This window comes from Lutra lutra, chromosome 7, assembly GCF_902655055.1.
Source record: "Lutra lutra chromosome 7, mLutLut1.2, whole genome shotgun sequence".
Classification (NCBI taxonomy): domain Eukaryota; kingdom Metazoa; phylum Chordata; class Mammalia; order Carnivora; family Mustelidae; genus Lutra; species Lutra lutra.
Window position 1 is genome coordinate 62,471,245 of NC_062284.1, and position 26,447 is coordinate 62,497,691.

At 35.6% G+C, this 26,447-nt stretch overlaps 1 protein-coding gene across 1 annotated transcript in view; it reads right to left on the reverse strand.

The window, feature by feature from the left end:
• Positions 1-26,447, reverse strand: part of UBR1 (ubiquitin protein ligase E3 component n-recognin 1) — a 149,723-nt gene that overhangs the window by 68,086 nt on the left and 55,190 nt on the right. The window contains exons 9-22 of the mRNA XM_047739193.1: positions 26,271-26,378; positions 25,233-25,321; positions 23,285-23,383; positions 21,929-22,086; positions 19,802-19,901; positions 19,109-19,237; positions 15,041-15,221; positions 11,710-11,771; positions 11,329-11,439; positions 10,528-10,593; positions 10,184-10,285; positions 5,746-5,809; positions 3,387-3,511; positions 722-774 (exon numbers count right to left, since the gene is read on the reverse strand). Of these exons, the coding sequence (XP_047595149.1) occupies positions 722-774; positions 3,387-3,511; positions 5,746-5,809; positions 10,184-10,285; positions 10,528-10,593; positions 11,329-11,439; positions 11,710-11,771; positions 15,041-15,221; positions 19,109-19,237; positions 19,802-19,901; positions 21,929-22,086; positions 23,285-23,383; positions 25,233-25,321; positions 26,271-26,378 (1,447 nt within the window). The remainder of the gene's footprint in view (positions 1-721; positions 775-3,386; positions 3,512-5,745; positions 5,810-10,183; positions 10,286-10,527; positions 10,594-11,328; positions 11,440-11,709; positions 11,772-15,040; positions 15,222-19,108; positions 19,238-19,801; positions 19,902-21,928; positions 22,087-23,284; positions 23,384-25,232; positions 25,322-26,270; positions 26,379-26,447) is intronic.

Consider the following 26,447-nt stretch of genomic DNA (forward strand, 5'->3'; position numbering starts at 1 on the left):
CTTTGAATTATCTGGATATTTAAAAATATTAATTCTTCCAATCCACGACCATGGAATATCTTTATATTTGTTTGTTCATCTTCTATTTCTCTTATCAATAGAAAACTGAACTATTAATAGCCTACTACTGACCAGGAGCCTTACTAACAACATAAACAGTTGATTGATACATATATTTTGTATGTTAGATGTATTATACACTGTATTCTATAATAAAGTAAGATGGAAGAAAGAAAATGTTTTTAAGAAAATCATAATGACCCTGAAACAAAGAATACATTATATGTTAATAAAATAAATAAATAAAAAGTTAAAAAGCAAAAAAAAAAAAAAAATAAAAATAAAAACCTTTTGGTTGAAAAAAAAAAAAAAAAAAAGAAAATCATAATGAAGAGAAAATATAGTACTGTACTGTAAAAACTCCACGTATTAGTGGACCCATGCTATTCAAACCCATTTTGAAGGGTCAACAGTCTTATCATCTAAGTCATTTAGTATCATAAATGAATATTTCTCATACACCTGTCAAAGATACTCATTTCTTCAACAAACACATACCAAGTGCTTATTGTGTGCCTCTCATTTTCACCCTTTTTAATCTGTACTCCGTTCTTGTTCTTGGGAGTTCAGCCAAGGAATTCAGAGCTTCTACAAAGTACCCAAAGTACAAGAACAAAGATTGGTCTCTCTCTCAGAATAAGCATAAATATTAAGTACTTACTTAAATGTGGCCACTTTGTTAATGACATTCTCTAAGCCAGTTTCATTATTTTCCTGTTGAAACAATATTTTTGTCATTTTTACCTTCATGTTATGACTTATCCTTCTCTTATTGTGAACTGAAATACATTTCAACAACATTCTGGAAGTACTTTGTAAGCAATAAAAAAAGATCAACTTCTAATATAAAAAAAATGAGGTCTGAAGCCAATTAGCTTTGTTTTGAGGAATCAATTTCTTAACAGAAATAAAATATATAAATAAACTGCTTTCAGGAGAAATTTTATCTAAGTCTGCCCCCATATGTATATACATACAGACACACACACACACACCCGCCCAACAGTTCAGAGAAAAAGAGCTTTCCTTTATGTAATTTGTTCATCATCCACATCATTTAAGCACATGTCTATGCTGTACCAATACCTAAAACCAAGGTTATAACATAAATGGGACCTAGAGCAAAATACAGGTAGATGCCCAAATATACATTTGATTCTGGCTTCTGCATTATAATAATTTTCTGATTGGCTGGAACTTTTCCTTAATCAAGTAATTTTTTTTAATGAAGTCATTTAAAATCAGGATAAGAACAAAATCAAGATACCAAAGCAAGCTCACAGATTCCCATAGTTGTGCAAAAATTATGATATTTAACCTCCTTTAAAAATAATGCACTTGGTGGACGCCTGGGTGGCTCAGCTGTTGAGCTGCTGCCTTCGGCTCAGGTCATGATCCCAGGGTCCTGGGATCGAGTCCCGCATTGGGCTCCTTGCTCTGTGGGGAGCCTGCTTCTCTCCCTGCCTCTACCTGCCATAATGCCTGCTTGTGCTCTCTCTCTCTCTGAAAAATAAATAAATAAAATCTTAAAAAAAAAAAATAATGCACTTGGGATAAGCAATGAAGTTAGAGTATGCCCTAAAGCTTCTTTTTGCAAAGTATGGTATGCACATCACTAGTGGTATGTGAAATTATTTTAGGTTCCACATAGTTATATATTCTTAAAATTTTGAATTATTTTAATATGAATTAGGAAAAAAAAATCCAGAATCTAAACCTACTATTTCACTGATAGGATTGCCTAGAAAGATGCTAAGAAAAAATGTAATTTAGGGGTGCCTGGGTGGCTCAATCAGTTGAACACCTGACTCTGGATTTCAGCTCAGGTCATGATCTTTTAGGTCATGAGACTGGACCCCACATTGGAATCTGCACTTGGTGGGGAGTCTGCTTGAGGATTCTCTCCATCTACCCCTCCCCCCACTCTTGTGCTCATGGGCTCTCTCTCAAATAAATAAATCTTTAAAAAAAAGTAATTTGGTCTTGGGGTGCCTGGATGGCTCAGTGGGTTAAGCCTCTGCCTTCAGCTCAAGTCATGATCTCAGGGTCCTGGGATTGAGCCCCGCATCGGGCTCTCTGCTCAGCAGGGAGCCTGCTTCCCCTCCCCTCTCTCTGCCTGCCTCCCTGCCTACTTGTGATTTCTGTCTGTCAAATAAATAAATAAAATTTAAATAAGTAAATAAATAAATAAAAAGTAATTTAGTCTTAAAATGTATTAATAATTATAAAATTGGTAGATGGATATACAGAATTAGGAAGGTGTTATACCAAATGGTTAGTTTGAGAATCAGTTAACAATGGAACTGGAAAAAGATACAAATATTTTTTGGGAAAAACAACCAATAGTCCAAGCTTATCTCTCTGCTTCTCCAGAACACCTTGATAGTAGATAAGTCTAATCCTCTTTTAAGAATCATTGTTCTAGGTGCCTGGATGTTCTAGGTGCCTGCCTTCAGCTCAGGTCATGATCCCAGGTCCTGGGATCGAGCCCCACATTGGGCTCTCTGCTGGGTGGGGAGCCTACTTCTTCCTCCCCCTCAGTCTGCTTCTCTGCCTACTTGTGATCTCTCTCTCTCTGTCAAATAAATAAATAAAATCTTTTAAAAATGTTTAAAAAAATTAAAAGTAAAAAAAAGAATCATTGTTCTAATTCAAAATTAGAAATATGAGACTCATAGTCTTTAGGACTAGTACTTTGATTATCAGTATACACAAAAATGTAAGTATCACCTGTGGTGGCGCTGAGAATGACACTGAAGGCCCCAGAGGCAGCAGAGACACTAACACAGGCTCGCTCTGCGATAGAGGAAGACATCAAGCCTGGAGTAGATTATCAGTGGTCTAGAATGCTTCTATCTAACCTACCTTTCTTCCTTCTCCTGGAATCAGTCCTGTCTGACAGTCTGATGGCTCCCCCAGCTTTTCCAAACTCCCTCACCATTTTCTCTCACAGGCAACATTCCTAATAAACCCTTACATGTTTTATCTTGACATCTGTCTGCATCTTGGGAGATCCAGACTAATACACTACCCAAATAGTATTTCATGGAGCTCCTTTTTTCTCTAGAGAAATTTTATTTTAAGGTAAACAAAAAGTCAAGGAGTTTCTTGTTCTAAGATGTTTTCCAAACAGCTCTAATGTTTCTAAAATGTTCCTACCCAAAAGTTCAGAATTGAAGTTTATACCACTAAAGAATGGATAGTCGTAGATCTGCAAAACTTGCCAAATAGGTTTTCCTCAAACTTCAAAGTAGTTTCCAATTAACAAAAAAGGAAAAAAAATTCCATCTTAAGGTGAATGGAGTAAAAAACAATATTGGACTTACATTCTCAGGTAAATTTTTGGCAATGGCACTATGTGGCATGGGTTCAATACAAAGCAAATGAATAATTTCTCTCATTGTGACCTCTTCTTTGGTTACATTTCCCACTCCAGGTACATAACGCTCTCCTAATACAAACAATGAAAAGAGAAGTAAAACAATTATTTTCTGTTTAAATCTCTTCTACCAGGAATACTTATACACAGAACAAGGCAGTTAAGTCCATGAGAGAGTGACCAAAACTTATTTGCACATGTTCCTAAAATCTGAAGAAGTCTTTATGTAAAAGTCAGAGAAAGAGAAATGAAGAGATCTAAAGAACACAGGCTTTTTTGTAATTTATACAAACACAAACACACATAAGTATACATACACATACTCACACATTATAAACAAGGCCCCTCAATTAAATTAGCATGTGTTTCTAAATCAAAAAACAAAGTACATGGCACTGAAAGAGCAGTGGCCATTGTTGAACAAGAGCTTTTCGAGACCTTCAATTTTGTCTCTACTTATTATTTTAAGAAAGAACAGTGAAAACTCAAAAACAAATACTTAAAATAATATGTATGAGGAATGACTGGTGTTGCTAATGCCCACATGATCACACTTCCATTTTTCATTTCAATAAACTGCCAAATGGAGAGAGAAAAACAGCTAAGTTAACTATGGGAACTTCACCGGTGTCATATCATCTAATTCTAATTGCCTAAAGAAGGCCTACAGTAACTGGCCTTATGTAACCACTGATTTTCAAAACAACATATATACCAAGTCCTATGATATTTATAACAACAGAAAACTTTTGCCTAAGAGATTTGATAAATTCTACACATTAGCCAAAGAATGACTTTTTGTGAAATAAATTCATTTCAAACAGATGTAAAGCACTTTGTAACTTTCAATTTTCTTTACTAAAACAATACCCCAGAAGTTCAGTGTTAGAAGGAACTTTAGAGACCATACAGATTAGCCTCAAATTTTACAAATCAGGACTCTGAGACCCAAAGAATATAGATGGCATGCTCTAGATAATCAACATATTATAAATAACAATAATGATGTATAATATATAATAATATAACATATAAATAACTAATAATACAATGTATAATATAACATGTAATTACTATAGAATATTATATAATTATATATGTTAATTATACATATATAAATGATATATATTAAATGTTGACTCCTGAAAGCAATGAACTTACTATACGCAAGAATATAGCAAACATGACAAACCATATGTGACTCTTAATCTCACAAAACAAACTGAGGGTTGCTGGGGGGAGGGGGTTTGGGGGGGGGTTATGGACATTGGGGAGGGTATGTGCTATGGTGAGTGCTGTGACAAGTGTGTAAACCTGGCGATTCACAGACCTGTACCCCTGGGGCTAATAATACATTATATGTTTATAAAAAATAAAAATAAAAATAAATAAATAAATAAATTTTAAAAAAAGAATATAGCAAACATGAACTAAAAATCAAATCACATAGGAGGAAAAACCTAATAAATCTGGATAAATGCAGTAACAGAAAAATAATAGTAGCAATAATAAAACAGTAAAAATATAAAATAGCAAAAACATAATACAATACTAGAAATTCTTCATATAGCATTCCAAGAACAAACATTAAAATTTCCCTCAAGTTTTTATAATTTAATAAAGCATAGCATTAATTTAAAAATCTTTTACACATTTCCATCTCATTTAGCAATGAAGGTTTATCATACTTCCTGTGGAGACAAGCAGCCAATAAATAATTAACTCTTTCACAACAAGTAAAATGAACTCATGTTTTCAGATTTAGTTAATGGCTAGAATCCTCACTAGGAACTACTAATGTAAAGCCATGTCTGCTGCAGTAAAGTAAGAAATAACAGCTAGAATGAGAAGTTTAGAACTTTCACTTAGCTGATAAACCAACAGACTATAAAATAGAACATAAAAAAAATAAAAGTATGGCTAATATTTGCACAAAGTCATTTAACAGAATGACATGATGAAAATATATTTTATTTAGACCTATTGTACACTGAAATTTCATATGTAAATAAGATTTTTAGCACTCAATGTATAAATATTTTTCATCTACATTTCTAAGTAGGATAACTGTATTCCAGACCTCTACAAACATGACCAATTATAAATCAGGTATTGAAAAATAAAGATATAACAGAGCTGTGCTTTTTCAAAAGCTGGGTCTCTAAATATATCACTCATATTAGTCACATTAATCTCTAATATTCTATGCTATGTTTGGGAGATGAGTAAAATGATAAATTATAGTTTTTATTAATGTTCTCTCTAAAAAGAACTCATATCCTATTTCAAACATGTTTTAATCTTACCTACAATATAGATGAGGACTTGAAGCATTTCCTCTATTAATGTATTATATTGTTTAATCAAATCCTATTGAATCAAAAAAGAATAAATTAGTTACATATGAACCAAAAGCTTTTGTAAGACATAGATTTCTGGATCAGGGTCATGGCCTATGCAGTCCAGTATTTTCTTCCGGACTACAACAGATTATTAGGTGAATAATTCCCTTATCCGACATCAAATTCCATAAGGTTCACAATAACTGGCAAATAATAACTCAATAAAAATATTACTGTTTTCATGATCATTGCCATATAGCCTTAAATCAATAAAATAATTCTAATGACTTCCTTCTTTTCTGGGTTGGTGGGACAGTGGCTTCAAACAATAGATCCCAGTTACAGTGACAGTAGTTTTCGTTAATACACCTCTTATATAAGCAATATAGCAAATTAAATACTCATTTTTCACTGAGTATAAAATGACTAAAAATTAGCTTTATATTTTATATCCTATTCTTTGGTCCTTTGCAACTAACTTCTAATGTAAAAGCATAAAATAACATGATTCATGAATTCAAAGTAAGGTAAGGACTCCTTTATAAGTTCATATCACATTTCAAAGCACTAAAGGTATAATGAAACTGTATAAGACAACAAATAATAAATTGTGAAAAATGTAACAATAAATGAAGAATATCCTTATTAAACAAGAACTCTGACAAAAACAGAAAAAGGTTGAAGGACTAGAAAGATACTTTACTATCAGAAAGGGGGAGCAAAAGGCCAAATAATCAAGAAAACATGATCAGCCTCACGGCTAATTAAAGAACTACACCTACAAATGAAAGACCAGCTTTCACCTACTGCTTCAATGAAGATTAAAAATACCAGTGTCATTACAGATGTACACAGTGGTAGACAGGGTAAATCTGAGTGACTTTTCCAAGAGCAATTTGACAATCTGTATTAAGAGTCTTAAGAAAGAGCACACTGTCTTCATTGGCAAATCTACTTCTAAAAAGTTATCTTAACAGAATAATTAGGCAAGTGTTTAAACCATAAGGTTCAGAGACATTTCTGAGACCAAAACACTAGAAAACCTCTTCAGCAATAGAGGACTAAGATATAATGTAATCATATAGTACAATAATATGCAGCCATTAAAAATTATGATGTAGGGGCGCCTGGGTGGCTCAGTCATTAAGCACCTGACTTCTGCTCAGGTCAAGGTCCCAGGGTCCTGGGGTCGAGCCCCGAGTTGGGCTCCCTGCTCAGTGAGAAGCCTGTTTCTCCCTCTCCCACTCCCCAACTTGTGTTCCCTCTGTCACTGTCTCTCTCTGTCAAATAAATAGATACATAATCTTAAAAAAATTATGATGTAAAAAATGATGTGCTTGTATATTTATTTAATGACAAGAAAACATATAGCATAATATCTCATTAAGCAGAGAAAGCAAATTACAAAATAGCACATACAAAATGATTCGATTTTTGGGTTAAAAACAAACAAGACACCAAAACTTAAGTGATCATTTCCAAATTCAGTAAAGTCACAGGATATAAAATCAATGTGCAGAAATGTGTTGCATTTCCGTACATCAACAATGAAGCAGCAGAAGAAGAAATCAAGGAATCAATCCCATCTGCAAATGCACTGCAAACAAGATGATACCTAGGAATAAATCTAACTATAGAAGTAAAAGGTCTGTACTCTGAAAACTAGAGAAACATTTATGAAAGAAATTGAAAAGGATACAAAGAAATGGAAAAGCATTCCATGCTCATGGATTAGAAAAACAAACATAATTAAAATGTCTATACTGCCCAAAGCAATCTACACATTTAATGCAACCCCTATCAAAATACCACAAGCATTTTTCAGAGTTAGAACAAACAATCCTAAAATTTGTATGGATCCACAAAAGACCCCAAAGAGCCAAAGCAATTCTGAAAAGGAAAAACAAAACTGGAGGTATCATGATTCCAGATTTCAAGCTATATTACAAACCTGTTGTCATCAAGACCGTATGGTATTGGCACAAAAACAGACACATAGATCAATGGAACAGAAGAGAAAACCCAGCAATGACTCTCAACTCTATGGTCAAATAATCTTCAACAGAGCATGAGAGAATATTCAATAGAAAAAAGTCCCTTAGGGGCCTGGGTGGCTCAGTTGGTTAAGCAACTGCCTTCAGCTCAGGTTGTGATCCTGGAGTCCAGGGACAAGTCCTGCATCGGACTCCCAGCTCCCCGGGGAGTCTGTATCTCCCTCTGACCTTCTCTCCTCTCATTCTCTCTTTATCTCTCTCTCTCAAATAAATAAAATCTTAAGAAAAAAAAAAGAAAAAAATAAAAAAGACAGTCTCTTAAATCGTGTTGGGAAAACTGGACAGCATCATCCAGAAGAATGAAACTGGACCACTTTCCTAAACCTTACAGAAAAATAAATTCAAAATGGATCAAAGACCTTAATGTGAGACAGGAAACCATCAAAATCCTAGAGGGAAACGCAGGCAGAAGTCTCTTTGATCTCTGCCATAGCAACTTATTAGACATGTGGCCAAAGGCAAGGGAAACAAAAACAAAAATGAATTACTGGGACTTCTTCAAGATAAAGAGCTTCTGCACAGCGAAAGAAACATTTAACAAAACTAAAAGGCAGCTTTCAGAATGGGATAGTTGCAAATGACATATCTGATAAAGGGTTAGTATTGAAAATCTACGAAGAACTTAACAAATTCAACCCCCCCAAAAACAAATAATCCAGTTAAGAAATAGGCAGAAGAGGGGCATCTGGGTGGCTCAGTTGGTTAAGCGTCTGCCTTCCAATCAAGTCATGATCCCAGGGTCCTGGGATCGAACCCCACATTTGCTCCCTGCTCATCGGGGAGCCTGCTTCTTCCTCTCCCTCTGCCTGCTGCTACCCCTGCTTGTGCTCCCCCCCGCCAAGAAAATAAATAAACAAAAATCTTTAAAAATAAAAAAAGAAATGGGCAGAAGACATGAAGAGACATTTTTCCAAAGAAGATATCCAGATGGCTGACAGACACAGGAAAAGATGCTCAACATCACTCATCATCAGGAAAATACAAATCAAAACTAATATGAGATACCACCTCACACCTGACAGAATGGTTAAAATTAACAACACAAGAAACCATGGGTGTTGGCAAGGATGTGGAGAAAGGGGAACCCTCTTGCACTGTTGGTGGGAATGCAAATGGGTACAGCCACTCCAGAGCTGTTTTGAGGTTCCTCAAAAAGTTAAAAATAGAACTACTGTATGATCCAGCAATTGCACTACAAGGTATTTACCCAAACAATAAAAAATACAGATTTGAAGGGGTATATGCACCCTGATGTTTATAGTAGCATTATCAACAATAGCCAAATTGCCCATATGTCCATCAACTGATGAAAGGATAAAGAAGATGCACAATGGAATATTATTCAGCCATCAAAAAGAATGAAATCCTGCCAACAATGTGGATGGAGCTAGAGTGTATTATGCTAAATGAAATAAGTCAGTCAGAGAAAGACAAATACCATATGATCTCACTCATTTGTAGAATTTAAAAAAAAAAAAGATGAGCATTTGGGAAGGCAGAAAACAGAAAGGAGAGAGGGAACCAAGCCATAAGTGACTTTTTTTTTTAAGATTTTATTTATTTGACACAGAGACAGAGAGGGAGAAAGCACAGGCAGGGGGAGTGGCAGACAGAGGGAGAAGCAGGCTTCTCCGCTAGGCAGGGAGCCCAATGCAGGGCTTGATCCCAGGACCCTGAGCCAAAGGCAGACATTTAACCTACTGAATCATAGATACCTGCCATAAATGACTCTTTTTTTTTTTTTCCTAAAGATTTTATTTATTTGACAGAGAAAGACACAGCAAGAGAGGGAACACAAGCAGGGGGAGTTAGAAAGGGAGAGGCAGGCTCCCCACAGAGCAGGTAGCCCAATGCAGGGCTCAATCCCAGGACCCTGGAATCACAACTTGAGTCGAAGGCAGACGCTCAACATCTGAGCTGCCCAGGTGCCCCCGTAAGTGACTCTTAATGCTGGAGAACAAACAAAGGGTTGATGGAGGGGATTGACTAGATGGGTGATGGGTCTTAAACAGGGCACTTGTGATGAGCACTGGGTATTGTATATTAGTGATGAATCAGTGAATTCTACTCTAGAAACCAATATTGCACTGTGTGTTAACTAGTAACATTTTTTAAAAAAGTGATCATTTCTAGGAGGCAGGCTGTTTCACATGATTTTTCTTATTATTAATCTATATATTCTAAATTTTTAAAAAGAGTATATGTGTGCATATGTAGATAGATATGCATGTTGTATGTATGTGTGATTTTTGGAAATATATCTAAAGAAAAAAATTCTAAATATGACTAAAATTGTTAACAAAAATATTTCCTTTGGAATTTATTCACATGTCCATTTCCGTTCTTACCTGGTCTTTTGTGGATATAGTCTTATTAAAAGCATCAGCAAGTTCATACCTCTGAAGTACCAGTAATAAGAACTTGTTGGGATTCATTAAAGATGCACCAATCTGTGAAAGAAATGCAGCATCATAGTTCTACATGTACTGAATGAAGAAACATTTGTCTCTAGTAGGACTTCAGAAATAGTATACAGTCTGCAGAAGATAATGTAGTAGTCCCTTCCATTTTTAGTTTTAACAGTAAGAAAATTTTAAATAAAGTTAAAAATAATTATAGTATCTTTTCTCATTACAAGGGATCTAAGAAGGAAAGTTAAGACATAAATATAAAAAGTAATTTCAATAGGTACCTGAAGCATAATGATATCTTTATCATACATTTCTTCTCTGCATTTAACATCTTGGTAATAAAATACCTATAAAATAAAAGGTAGACGTTACAAGAATTATTTTATTTTAAACAGAATCCTCAACAAAAACTTTTTAAAAACTTTCTCAAAATGAAAAATTCCAAGAACTCCTTAGTGGGGGAAAAAAATGTAAATCTCTGAATTATTTTAAGGGATTTGTGAGATTTTGAAGGAAATATGGCATGAAAATACTTCAGAGTTTAAAATACTCTAAATTGGGGCACCTGGGTGGCTCAGTTGGTTTGGTTAAGCATCTGCCTTCACCTCAGATCATGATCCCAGAGTCCTGGGACCGAATCCTGTATTGGGCTCCCTGCTCAGAGAGGAGCCTGCTTCTTTCCCTCTCCCCTTGTTCTTCCTCCCAGCTTATGCTCTCTCTCTCTGTGTCAGATAAATAACCAAAATGTTTAAAAGACAAAAAACAAAAAACAAACAAACAAAAAAGAAGGGTGGTGGGAAGACTACATGTCCCCAAGTAAGGAAATCTTCAGAAAAGACCTATACTAATGGACAGGTTTCTACTGGCTTTCATTTAATCTATCTACTCAATAGGATAGAAGAACAAAAGTCTATATGGTTACCAGAACTTTCATTTCTGAGTTTCTATAAGAGAACAGGAAATAGTCAGCAAAATCCAAAAAGGAAATAGTCAGCAAAATCTAGGGACACAGGTTAAAATCAAAAGAGAAAGAACAATCAGAGAATGAACATACTCATAAATGTAAACAGGACTTGCCATACCTGGCTAATGAGAGAGAGCCCATTTCTTCGCCACATCTCAGCAACAACCTGGGCAACCAATACCAGACAACGCAAAGGATATTCCACTAGTACCTCTACTTGAAAGTCCTCCTGAAATAGATGAGCAATTTTGTTATTTTTCAGAGGGTTTGGCTGTGTCTCAAAGTTATGGCACTACACAATCCTCAGTTTTCTCATCTGTAAAATGGATGGACCTGAATGAGTAATTCGAAGTTCTTGTGATTCAGATTTCAATGTACTTATAGAGAGACATAAAAGGACGAAATTCAGGTAGGTTTCAAAATTTTTCTTCCCTCTCATCAACCAAGAGGTGTTTAGAAATAGGACATGAGTAAATTAACGCTTAACAGAGTCACTTACAAAAGGCACAAATTCATGCAGTCTTGAAACAGCTCCCAGTCTGCTTAAACGCACATGAAGACCTAATGTTATTACAAAAAGAGAGAGAGAGAGAAATCAAAAAAGAATAAACCCAGTTTAATTGTCTCATTAACTCCTCAAGTTTAGAATCCTATGAGATGGAAATGTACATTTATTGAGTTTAGCAATGCAAACTTTTGATTTCTAATTTTGAAACACAGTAATATATTAATATTACTACTATATAATATCCTATATTGTGCAAGATGTGCTTATATATTATGTAAAAATAATATGCTGCCAAGATATTTTCTTATTCTGCTCTTAAATAAGCATAAAATAAATGAAAACTAATTTAATCATTTCTTTTTATAAAAATAGAAGTGACATAAAAATCACGTCAATTACACCATGTACAAAATTTAACTAAATTAATCAAAAAGCTACACACAGGAGCCAAAATTATAAAATTCTTAGAAGAAAATAGGGAAAAGGCTTCAATACATTAGATTTAGCAATAATTTTGAAGGACACTATCAAAAGAGTAGAAAAGCAATGCACAAAATGAGAAAATATTTGTATATCATATATCTGATATCTATCTCCAACAACAAATAAATATGATTAAAAAACTACAGAGGACTTGAATAAACATTTCTCAAAGAAGATACAAACATGGCCAAAGGAAAAGATGCTTAAGAGTCACTAATCATTGGGGAAATGCACATCAAAACCACAATGGGCTACCACTTCATTCATAGGAAGGCTATTTTTAAAAAAGTAGAAAATAAGAAGTGTTGGTGAGGATGTGGAAAAAATGGAATCCTTGGGCACTGCCAATGGGAATGTAAAATGAGCAGTTGCTATGAAAACGAGTATGGGGGTCCTGGGTGGCTCAGTGGGTTAAAGCCTCTGCCTTTGGCTCAGGTCATGATCTCAGGGTCTGGGGATCAAGCCCACATCCAGCTCTCTGCTCAGCAGGGAGCCTGCTTCCTCCTCTCTCTCTGCCTACTTGTGATCTCTGTCAAATAAGTAAATAAAATCTTTAAAAAAAAAAAGAAAGAAAGAAAGAAAATGAGTATGGAGTTTCCTCAAAAAATTAAAAAGTAGAATTACCTTATGAGCCAGCAATTCTACTTACAATATATGCCACAAAAAACTGAAAACAAACAGATACTTGTACACTCATATTCACAGTAACATTATTCGCAACAGCCAAAAGGTGGAAGTAACCCAAACATCCATTTGTGGATGAATGCATAAACAAAAGGTAGTGTATACACACACGCGCACGCGCGCGCGCACACACACACACACACACACACACACTATGGAATATTATTCAGCCTCAAAAAGGAAGGAAATTTGAAAAAAAGGAAGGAAATTCTGATAGATGCTATAACATGGATAAACTAAGGATATTGTAGTAAGTGAAATAAGCCAGTTTTTTTTTTTAAGATTTTTTTTTTTTTTAAAGATTTTATTTATTTTTTTGACAGACAGAGATCACAAGTAGGCAGAGAGGCAGGCAGAGAGAGAGGAGGAAGCAGGCTTCTGGCCGAGCAGAGAGCCTGATGCGGAGCTCAATCCCAGCACCCTGGGATCATGACCTGAGCCAAAGGAAGAGGCTTTAACCCACTGAACCACCCAGGCACCCCTTTTTTTAAGATTTTTTATTTATTTATTTGACAGACAAAGATCACAAGTAGGCAGAGAGGCAGGCAGAGAGAGAGGGAGAAGCAGGCTCCCCGCTGAGCAGAGAGCCTGATACGGGGCTCGTTCCCAGGACCCTGAGATCATGACCTGAGCCAAAGGCAGAGGCTTAACCCACTGAGCCATCCAGGCGCCCCAAAATAAGCCAATTTTTAAAGGATATTTTAAGATTTTAATTACATGAGGTACCTAGAGTAGTCAAGTCCTAGAAATGGAAAGTAAAAATGTGACTGCCAGGTACTATAGGGAATGGTCAGGATTGAGGCATTATATTGAATAGGTACCAAATTTCAGTGGGGAAAGATGAAAAAAATTCTGAACATGGATGGTGGTGATAACTGCACAACAATGTGACGTACTTAATGCCACTGTATACACAGAGGAGAACAGAGTTGGGGGAATCGGAGGGGGAGACAAAGCGTGAGAGACTATGGACTCTGAGAAACAAATGAGGGTTTTGGAGGGGAGGGGTATGGGGGGCTGGGTGAGGCTGGTGATGGGTATTATGGAGGGCATGTAATGCATGGAGCACTGGGTGTGGTGCATAAACAATGAATTTTGGAACACTGAAAAAATAAAAGAAAAAAGAAAAAATTTAAAAAATGGTTAAAATGATAAACTTTGTATTATATGTATATTTTACTACAATTAAAAATATGTATGTAGGGGCATCTGGCTGGCTCAGTCAGTAGAGCATGCAACTGTCTTTTTTTTGTTTTGTTTTTTTAAAGATTTTATTTATTTTAGAGAGAGAAAGGCAAGCATAAGAAGCAGGGGGTGGGGGAGAGAGGGGCAGAGAGAGAGCCGGGCAGAGAATATCAAGCAGACTTCCCACTGAGACCAATGAGCCTGCATACCTGCTCAATCCCATGATCCTGAGATCACAACATGAGCTGAAACCAAGAGTCAGACACTTAAGTGACTGAGCCACACAGGCTCCCTGGGTATGTGACTCTTGATCTCAGGATTGTGAGCTCAAGCTCCACATTGGGAGTAGAGCTTCATGACTTCCCAACTAACTAACTAAATTAGAAAGCTGCTATCAATATTATTTAAAAATAAATAAATTAATGCACTTAAAGAAAGTTGTTTTAAAAAAACTGACAGGGCCAATTTACATGGAAATGCAAATCAAAGAATGATTAAATGAAATTTATGATTTCTTTCTTTTAGTGGTGAAAAGAACAATGACACAGACAGCACATTGGTGTAATCAAGCAGAGAGGGTGTTAAAAACCAGTAACAATGTGTGTTAACCATACTTCAATTAAAAAAAAAAAAAACAATGAGAATTTAAAAATTTGAAACAACAGTAAAACAAAAACAAACTAGCAACAAGATTTTGCTATATTTAAGTCTGAGTGGAAGATGAGTTACCAAGTTAGTCCTTAAGTTTGTATTACAAGGATCCATTAGTTGATCCAGATAAAAAAAAGGCCCGGGTTCACAAGCATCCTTAGATAGATGTTATTTGAAGGACAGTGACAGTTCTTAACTGCAGTATCTGATCTGAGTATGTCTGTACATACTGAGCACAGAACAAAAACAGAAATAATTCCACTACCCTGAATATCTAAAAAACAAAGCTAATAGAAACCTGCAAAAAACGAACACTCACCAGCAAGAGTCCTAGAGAGTGGCAGATGTATGCTTACAAGATCTTCAGATACTCTGTAGGACTTAGTTTCCAGAGTATGACCACACAATTGTACTACTGTCTTACTACTAGATATAAAACTTGTACTGCACCTCATCACAGCTTTGTGACATTCTTTATAAGCCACAAGTAAGAGCTCTTCCTAAAAGAAAAATAAAAATGCAAATAGATTAACAAGTTACTTTCCTATACCACTCAATAAATATAATCTAAATATAAGCACAAATATATATAAATAAGCAAAATAATATAAAAAATAATATAAACACAAAATTATTTTATGTACAGCAGGGACACCTGCAGAGGATCTGCAAACTAGGTGGAAATATAAGACAGACAGACAGACACAGACACACACATGTGCCCTATCGAAGTAAAACATTTTAAGTACCATGTAAATGGTACAAACAAATTAAGAGGGAGGAAAAAGAATTATAAACAACTGGGAAGACATATTTATGAAAGCATTTTTGGGTGGGGTCTAAAAGAATATGCAGAATTTAAGTATGAGGGAAAAGATGACAATAGGTGGCAGGAGAGGCAGACGGGGAGGGAGAGAGAGGGGCAGGGAATCTCAAGCCGACTCCGCACTGAGCCTGGAGCCCTGCCTGCTCCCATGATCCTGAGACCATGCTCTTGCATGCTTGTCTCTTTCTCCTCCTACAATAAATATAATCTTAAAAAAAAAAAAAAAAAGAGTCATGTGCTCTCCTGACTACTCTCTCTCCAAAATAAAATCTTGTGCTCACTTTGGCAGCACATATACTAAAATAAAATCTTAAAAAAAAATAAAAGAGTCACATACTCTACTGACTGAGGTGACAGTGGCATTATAAGCAGAGATGGGGGTAAAAAGAGAAAAAAGGGGAAGTCCAATTCCTGTTCAGTCACCGTGGAAGAATAAAAAACTAGATAAATTAAAGGATTTATGGATGAAATTAATGAGCAGTTAAGCTGGAAATATGCCTTGGCAAGTATGTAAATGCACTGATTATGTCTGAAGTGTAATGATGTCAATACAACTGCTTCAGAAAGAATTAATGAGTGTTACTGAAGATGACAGATTGGAGAGGGTAATGTTAGAAGACAAGGGAACCAAGAGAAAGATTACCAAGAAGTCTAACTGTAAGGGGACAGGGTCTTAACTGTGTTAGGGGCAGTCAAGGCAAAAGAGAAAGAACACACAGGAAATAAGTTAGAATTATAAAGTAAATTTAGGATAAGGAAAATTCAAATTAGGATAGTATGCCAGGGAGAGAAGAGTCAAACTGACTTTTCAACACTGGGTCTCTTACACTAATTTTATCCCAAAAAAGGGATTTTATGAGCAAATAAATTAGGAATATTCCACTTAGAAATGAGCACATTGATTATTTAAAGGGTTTGAGAAGTTCAGTGGCATTTTAAAAAATCCTATTTGAACTTGTTCAACCTAGCATTTCTCAATTTTATGTGAACACAGAACTTTCTCCCCTGAAAAATCTGTTAACATCTAACACACAGAATGCAGTGGCTCTGAGATTTTTCTGTGTGGATGAATGTATGAATCACAATGAACAAGGGAAATTGAGAAGGGAAAGTACAAGACGGAAGTAGAAAGAAATGATGACAAACCAATTTAATATACTTTGAATTTGAAATATAAGATCTAAGCAAGGATATCTAGCACATAAACAGAAATGATATTATAGCTTAGGACAGTCATCTCTGCAGTTTTTTTTTTTAAGATTTTATTTATTTATTTGACAAAGAGAAAGAAAGATCACAAGAAGGCAAAGAAGCAGGCAGAGGGGGAGGGGGAAGCAGGCTTCCTGCTGAGCAGAGAGCCCAATGTGCGCCTCGATCCCAGGGCCCTGGGATCACGACCTAAGCTGAAGACAGAGGCTTACCCCACTGAGCCACCCAGGCTCTCTGCAGTTTTAATTGAGGTGGTAGAAAGGAAAGACCTAAAACTATAAGAAGAGAATATTGGGAATGTCTCGTTTAGTAGGCAGAAAGAATTGGGGTGGGGGGAAGGAATCACTGAAATCTTAACAAATCAATAACAGAAGTATTAGAATAAGTAGGTTTGTAAAAATCAGGGGGAAAGAAAGTTTCAAAAAGATTAAGGTACTCAACAGGGGCACCTGGGTGTCTCAGTTGGTTAAGCATCTGCCTTTGGCTCAGGGTCCTGGGATCCAGCCCTGTGTTGGGCCTCCTGCTCAGCGAGGAGTCTGCTTCTCCCTGTGCCTATGCCCCAATCCCTGCTTATACTCTCTCTCTCTCTCAAATTAATAAATAAAGTCTTGAAAGAAAAAAAAAAAAGATTAAGGTACTCAACAGAATACAATGACAAACATTTGAAGGAAGATGGGGACTTAGAAAAGATTCTCTGAATTTGGTTACTACATAGATCCTTTGAAATTTTTTTCAAAAAGCAGTTCCAATCAATTGGTAAGGGCAGAAAGCAGACCCTAAAGAAGTTTCAGAAGCTAGAGTGACAAGATCAAACGTAGATGACTTCAGAAAGTTTGGTAAATGTCAAGATGAGCAACGCATATTTTGACCTCATCTTAAATTTAATTATGCATGCCCTCCCTAAGGTGAGGGCTGCCAAAAAATATGTGATATGGCTAGTTGCTGGATAATATTTCCTGTCCTTATTGTTCTACAAAGCTACAGTGCTAGATTAAATACTGTCATGTCTGTATGACTGCTACTCTGAACCTGTGATCAACTGCTCATGGTGAAGCAGAAGAAAGGAGGAAAAAAGAGAGTTCACAGTTCACAGGGGTAGCAGAGACAACTAAGGGGCTTTTATTCTTATTGATTTTAAGGAAAGGGGAGTCCTGTGTGTGTACAGGCAGATGAATGAAAGAGTGGGAAGTAACAGAGGAGACAAATGAGGAAGCCAATTCCAGGAAGAAGTAGCTCAGGACCAAGAGCCTAGGTACAGACCTCAGTTTTAGAAAGAAAGAGATGAAAAGAATAGGACCAAGTGTGAAGACACAAAAAACTTAATGAATAGACTGTGTCATGTAAGAAGAATAGAGAAACTCGAGAAATCAAAACAATTTGATTCAGATAATGTCAGTTTTCTCAAAAGAGAAATAAATGATGTCATCTAGGGTAGGACTGTGTGTTTTAAGAGGGCTATGGTCTAAAATTATTGCATAAGGAAATATATTAGCTCTATATTTTGAAATTAATTTTCTTAATGGTTTAATATGCATAACAGAGCTCTTGACTGAATAAATATCCACCCTTTTCTACTGCTGAAATAGTTTAAAGTCTAATGTGATCCTAATTTTCACACTAACATTCATGTCCAAGGAAATAAATGAATACATATATAAATAACTGTGTTTTGTTGTATTGTTTAAACCCCACTATTCCCAGATGTAAATGAAACTACCATGGGGCACATTTTTTAATTAAGTATAAAAAACTGGATTCTCTGAGGCACCCGGGTAGCTCAGTCGGTTAAGCATCTGACTTGATTTTGCCTCAGGTCATGATCTCATGCTTGTGAGATCCAGGCTGGTGCTGGGCTCCATGCTCAGTGGGGAGACTGCTTGAGATTCTCAATCCTTCTCCCTCTGCCCCTCCCCCTGCTCATGCTCTCTCTCTCTCTCTCTAAATAAACAGAATCTTTAAAAACAAATGAACAAAAACCAAACACTGGATTTTCCTTCTAAATTTAGTAAGACAGGTGGCTTAGTCGGTTAAGCGTCTGCCTTCGGCTCAGGTCATGATCCCAGGGTCCCTAGGATCAAGCCCTGCATGGGGCTCCCTGTTCAGCAGGAAGCCAGCTTCTCCCTCTATCACTCCCCCTGCTTGTATTCCCTCTCTTGCTGTCTCTCTCTCTAATAAGTAAAAATCTTTTAAAAAACTCTTTTTTTGGAAAAATAAATTTAATAAGAAAAATTCAAACACACAACTTAAGTAATAAAATTTTACCTCAAGCAAGTTGCTACATAAAACTTTACTATTGATAACCATTAGAGCACTTAAAAAGGCACTGATCCTACTATAATAAATTTTACTTACATCACAAGCACACCACTCTTGGAACATGAGTAAAATATTCTTTAATTGCATCTGTATAGCAATGGCAGCCTCCCAGTCAGGATCCACTTCTATGTGCTGCCCAACCTGTCTTCTGATTTCTTCCATTCCCTATAAGAAAAGAGTGATTACTATATATGTATATAGTGGGCCCTCTTTCTTTGCTCCTCTACTGTCAAAATATAAAATTGTTAGGATTCATATTCATACATGCATAGCTTTCTTAACATGGCTATTATACAAGTTCAAACTGAGTTCAAATCCCAGCTGTCACTTTCTAGCTGCATGTGACCTTGGTCAAATTATTTCTAGACTTCAATTCCCTTATATGGAAAATGAAAATAATAGTAACTACCTTATAAGACTGCTATGACGCTCAGCAGAGATAATGCATGTGAAGTGGTTACTACCGTATCACATAGTAAGCATTCAATAAACATTAAAGAGTAATTTAAAATATTAAATAGTTAATAAACATTAACTAAAGCATACAGAATTATACCTATTAAAGATCTATTAAAGCGGGATCAGTGAGGCAGTATTTAAATTTAATTCTATTTTATTAGATACAGTCTTCCTCAAATAACAACCAATATTTGCTTAAAACAAAGAATGACTGGGGCTAAATTTTTAAAAATAAATTTATTTTACTGATGTACAGAAGAACTATCATACCTGCATACATGTAAGAATCTTCAAAAAAGACCGAAAACCTTCTAGAAACTGCATTCTTAATCTTTCTGTCCATGTTGTGGGCTTGCTGATTAGGATATACCTATCATTTCAAAAGACAAAGAAATATTTCACTTTCCCAGTCTGAGATAATTTTAAAGTTATCAGAGCTATAGAGAATGTTGATTCATCAACATTATGGATTCTAATTTCTTAAAATAATCAGAAGCTCTAGGCAGAGCTACAATTATACCAGCAAAATGTGAAGGCTCTGTGAGAGGCGGTTGTCAAAGTTAAGCCTGAATTCTCTACTCAGAAGTTGTTCTGCTTAAGCGAACCTTGGAAGCAACCTAGCCTATTACAGATAGACAACCACAATACAGATTTTCTAGGTGCTCAAAATATGTGAATTTCCCCTTCTCCTTGTCATTAGAGATTTTTCTATTTAGGTAAGGATATAGGAGAGAAGTTGTTAATAACCATCCAAAGACTGGGAAAACTTTAAAGTTAACATCCGAACCAGCAACCCTAAAGTTTTAACATATGGTAAAGTATCTAGGGATGTGCTGACTCTATAGTATTTATTGTAGAGAATAACTATAGTCGGAAATGCATAATACAAAATAAAATGTGATAAAACAATGAGGTGATTATGCACTACTTCCCTGGATTAAAAAAAACAACTCAGCTACAAGAATATTTCACAGTAATGAGGGTCACAGTAAAGAGATTTTTCCTGTACAGTATACCTAGGAATAATAAATACACCGATTTAACACTGATACTTTTAAGTAGGGCCATTTGGCATTTTTGTGCATTTTTTGCTTGTCTGTTTTGCATACATGTTAATTTATGCATGATTTGTGAAGCACACTGGCTAAATGGTGATTCACTACTGGCGAAATGGTGATTCACTACTGAATTTACCTACCATCTCTGTACTGAGGTTGTGATAATGTAGTAATTTGCTGAACCCGAGAGAAAGATTTATAGTCACATTTAAAAACTGAGGAATTTGAAAAGGTCTGGAAACTTCCCTTAGTACTATCAAGGATCCAACGCATAATTCCAGAGCTCTGTAAAATGTTTTGTTTTGTTTTTTTTTAAGATTTATTTAAGAGAGAAAGAGAAAGAGAGAGAGAGAAGGTCAGAATGTGGGGAGACACAGAGGGAAAGGGAAAAAAGCAGGTTTCCCACTGAGCTTAGAGCCCAATTCTGGGCTCCATCTCATGAACCTGAGATCACGACCTGAGCCGAAATCAAAAGCCAGTCACTTAACTGACTAAGCACCCAGGTGCCCCTGTCAAGTGTATTTTTAAGCAAACTGAACTATTTCTAGGTTAGTTTGGAAGCCTGTTTCCACCCCTCTATGCCCTAAACGGTCATTAAAAGAAGTAGACAAAATTAGAATGATTTTTCCCTACTGGGGACTAAAAATAATTAATTCAATACACCTTGGAGCTCTTCAATTTAAACAGTAAACTAAATGAAATGTGTTTTAATATATTCTCAAAAGAATTTTCTGGAACTTATGATTTATTGAATACTTTTACATCACAACACTTATAATATTCACCAATTCTAAAATAAATGGAAACTTAATTCCTTTTAAGTCCAACAATCCCAAAAGTGATCTATCATGTGATTCCAACTTTAGTTTAAAAGGAAATTCTATTCTCTTCAGCAAAAAAACTTAAGAAACCCCTGATGAGCATCAATAACTTGGTTGTATGTATGAAAAAGGGAGTTAAAAAGAAACTCAGATCAACAAGATTATCTGAAACCATGTACAAATAGACTACGTAAAAGGGAAGAAACAAAAGTACATGAGTGAGAGTGAGTGAAAGGCATGATAGTTATGATGGAGATTCATTTAGTGACCCTAGAGACCCAAAGTTCCTGTAAAAGGCCCCTCCTCAATACCTCCTTTGTTAACCAGGCTGCAACTTTATATAAGAAGCCTTCAGTTAAAACATTTATTGACATGAGACAATAACAGTTCCTTGTAATTGCCATCATTATAAGGAAAATTCTAAATAACCAAAAGGATGAGAAGTCTATTTATAAAATGGAATACATAAGCACACTGTGATTAATAGGTACCCTTACCTTTTGACTTGAACAACTTACTTTAGATCACATATTACTGCATATACTCTTCCCAATTTGTCCTGGCTGTAACCCTGGAAGTTAAATTTATTGTTCCTGTCTAAGTATTCAGGCAAAACTTCTAGCAGGGTTTCAGTAATGACAGAGATAACATTCTGCTCTTCAATAAGATGTCGAGCCTGCAGAGTATTTCAAGAATATTCTTTAGTGTTAACTCGTGATAGTATGGACTTAATTTATTCATTCATTTGGTTGGTCAGTGAGTCATTTTAAATGTTCCAAATAAATGCATCAAACAGTCCTTAGTCTCACAGAACAGCAAATTCTGAGATGCTATTTTCTTTCTTTCCTTTTTTAAAAATTAACTTATAATGTATTATTTGCTTCAGGCGTACAGGTCTGTGAATCTTCAGTCCTACACAATTTATAGCACTCACTATAGTACATACCCTCCCCAATGTCTATCACCCAGCTACCCTATCCCTCCTCTCCCAACCGCCAGCAACCCTCAGTTTGTTTCCTGAGATTAAGAGTCTCTTATGGTTTGTCTCCTTCCCTGGTCCCATCTTGTTTCATTTTTTTTCTCTGAGACGTTATTTTCTAAAAGTGATAATTTCTTACTCTTCAGTAACACCTGTCTGGATACTCTAAGCCCATCACACAGGTTATCTACATAAATGTGCACCATCGGTAATCACATGATGAGCAAAGTAGAACACAGATACACTTCATGACTTCTATCATATTACTATCTATTCTATTCTATTACTATCTCCCTTTCACTCCTAATCCACTGTCTCTTCTCCACGCTTTTCTCTCACCTTTGACATGGGAAAGTAAGAAGAGTTAACCAAACTATCAAAAAGAAACACGAAAGGTAGTAGTATTAAAAAAAAAAAAAAAAGCAGAATTCTCTACTCTCTTCCCAGGCCTATACAGTACCTTGTCAGTACTATTTCATGCAAATGCTTCAGAGAACTCTCTCCTTCTGCTTTGTTTTACCTTAATCTATACCCCTGCCTCCAAGCAATAACTACAGAATAAAGGAACAGCAAAAAAAAGTAGTATGGGTATTGAAAAGACACAGCTCTCATTAGTCTAGAATTTGAGAAACCAGTTCTGGACTTCACCAGCAGAGATCAGGACCACTGGACAACAGTCACGCCAGCACTCCCACTCCAAAGCTATCTTGTCTTTGGGTCCCATTAACGTATAGTTCACATGCAAATACTACTGAAGTATTATTCAATTTTCCAAATGAAATTAGCCCAATATACTACTCCGACATTATTTTAATTTGATTCACTACTAGGCAAATTCTTAAAAAGCAAAACAGGTTTTACTTGGAAAGGTTGCAAAGAAATGATCAATACATACCAGAGTAGGAACAGTAAACATCTGAACTGAGAGCGCAGTTACCGAGATACTTCTGTCATGATCATCACTGATATACTCTTTCTGCAGCTGTTTATAATACTGAAAGACAGAATAGTAAGTGGAGAATCAATGATAAATTGTTGAAAACTTTTAGAATCCCAATTTTAATAGCTGCTGCAGATTTGTTTCTACACATATGATGAAAAGTAATGTAATTCCTATTTCTTCTTTTTTTAATATGTATTTTTAAAGTAATCTCTACACCTAACATGGGGCTTGAACTTACAGCCCCAAGATCAAGAGTTGCCTGGTCCACTGACTGAGCCAGCGAGGTGCCCCTATAATTCCTATTTCTAAAGAGAAGACAGTATGTTGAACAAAAATATATTAGAGAATAACAAACAAAAGGCCAAATATGAACTCAGCTACCCAATCTAGCAGAGTTGTAAGTGAAAACTATAAAAAAAACCCAAAAAAACCACACACACATCTAAGAGTCATAGCGGACTGTGGTAGTGCTGTATATCCTTTCTCTAAACAGAATCTGGGACAATCTTTAGCAGATTCTATTGCAGTGGTATAGGGCAGAGGCAATATTCAAAGTACCTAAAAACTGACAGGACCCAGAAAACCAACCAATTGGATTCAATCCAACCTTAGACAGAATGGATGCTGGATGCAAATAACTTCTTAACTATACTGGTGCAGCTGGTTAAATATACTGGTTCAGATTAACTATACCAGCTGAAAATCAACCTGATATAGTGGGAAACAAAAATAATAATACATCCAGTCATGTATCAAGCACAGTGTTAGATCCTTGACCTACATATTTAATCTTATCCATTAGAATTCCTACAAAGAAGTAATCATGATATTAAAAAAAATCCAATTTAAGTAAGGAGAAGTACTTTTGTAGAAGAAAAAAAATACTCATTTCAGATCACAGATATGGTCCAATATTCTAAGAATTTTAGAAAAATAGAGTTAAATAGCTTGAGCTGTTACTATCTTTCAAGAAACTAAACGTGTTACTTTTAACGCTCTACTTGTAAAATCCAGAGAGTGCAGGTATCTTGTCCCATAGTACCATTATTTCATTCTCTGCTTTCAATTCCATCCTGGACCCTACCTCTGACCAGTTTTAATTTTTATAGAATTGTCTGTAACCCAAAATCAGAGGAAACCAACAATTACTTATTGGATACCTTTTTAACTTCTTTTATTTTTTATACACACACACACACACACACACACACACACACATATATAAAATTTTTTTTCTTAAATAGTCTTCACACCCAACGTGGGGCTTGAACTCACATCCCTGATATCAAGAGTCACATGGTCTACTGACTGAACCAGCCAGGCACCCCTTGGATACCTCTGTACAAGGCAAAGTGAAAGATTCAAAAAGTCCTTATGTATTACCTTGCAATCTAACTTCAGAGATAGATCCCGCCCCTTGCAAAATACATATATATATAAATATAAGAGATAGACAACAGATTAATAAAACAATATTAAAAGGCTATATGTTTTCTCTTTACATTTTAGCCTTCGTTAAGTACAATTCTTGCTCATCTAATTTCTGCCTTCCTTTAGCATGCATACCTGTTCCTTTCCTTGCTATGCCTTTTCAACTAGTCACTTCTTCTCGTTATTTTATTTGTTATAAAATAGACAAATGATTAGGAAGAATAAATGCACATGTGAATGTGATAACTTCCTATTGCTCTGTCCAGGCAAATAACAGGTCATTTTCCACCTATCTCCGCTCTGAGACTACTGCTTCCATATTCCCAAATGTGCAAATAAATGGACTTTAGACAAAAAAATAAACCACAAAGTTAAATTCTTGATTCATGATTGTCTTTGTTTCTACAGCTTCATTTCCAAAATGGTTTTCTTTTTCTATTATTGATACCTATTTATAAAGAGTAATTACCTTCACAAATTCCATAGCAAAGAATTTTTTGTACTCCATCTCCATAAAAAAACTACTGAAGATCAATTCGTGAAGAATCTTACGGGCACCTACAGATCATTTTGGGGGGAAGTGGAAGAGTAACACAAAGGCAAATAAAAAAATTCCAGCTATTAGAAGTGTTAGAATATTATAAAAATATTTCACATATTAATAGACTTCAAGGACTCAAATATGAGTAGCATTTAATCCATTAATAATTAATACCAAGAATTTAAAATACATATATGCCTTTTCCCTCTGTTTCTGCCCCTCTACTTTGCTTTACTTCACTCTACCTTATCCAAGCTTTCTCCATTCCTTTTTACTCTATTTTACTCAAAATTACTCTTACTCTGTGTCTTCCCTTTTCCATTCACTTTAGCTTTTTTCTCATCTTTCGCTTTTTGTTCTGCATTTGGATTTTTTAAAATAATTTTTTTATAAACATATAATGTATTATTAGCCCCAGGGGTATGGGTCTGTAAATCACCAGGTTTACACACTTCACAGCATTCACCATAGCACATTGCATTGGGATTTTTAAAGTTTTTTAATTTTTTTTGTTTATTTGACACAGAGATACAGAGTACAAGTAGGCAGAGCAGGAGGCAGAGGGAGAGGGAGAAACATCCCCGCTGAGCAGGGAGCCCAATGTGGGGCTCGATTCCAGGACTCTGGGATCATGACCTGAGCTGAAGGCAAATGTTTAATGACTGAGCCACCCAGACGCTCCTGCACTTGGATTTTTAAAATAAAAATTAACATACCTTTAATAATGGCACTACTACATGAATATATACATACTCTTTTTACTGGTCTTGACTAAACAAAAAGACACTATAATTAAGAGATAGTAGCCCTGGGTTTTAACACAGAAGAATACATATTGACTGGTTAGCTTTTTCTTAAAGCACAGTAGCTCATCAATCAAGATCACTGTTTTAATAAAGAAAAAAGATTATAGCTCCACTTTAAGGTCATGCTTCATGGCAAGCATCATAGCAAAGATCTACCTACCTTTATAAAGCTTTGCATCCCAAAGCATTAACCTGCTTATAAGACAGGGATTCTCAGAGCCAGGTTCTTCTCTAAGGCATGCTTGGCAAAAGATCTGTCTAAAGTCACCTACAAACAAAAGAACTCAGGTAATTTTTATTCTCACAATATTCCTCCCAAAAGTATGTTTCCTACAAC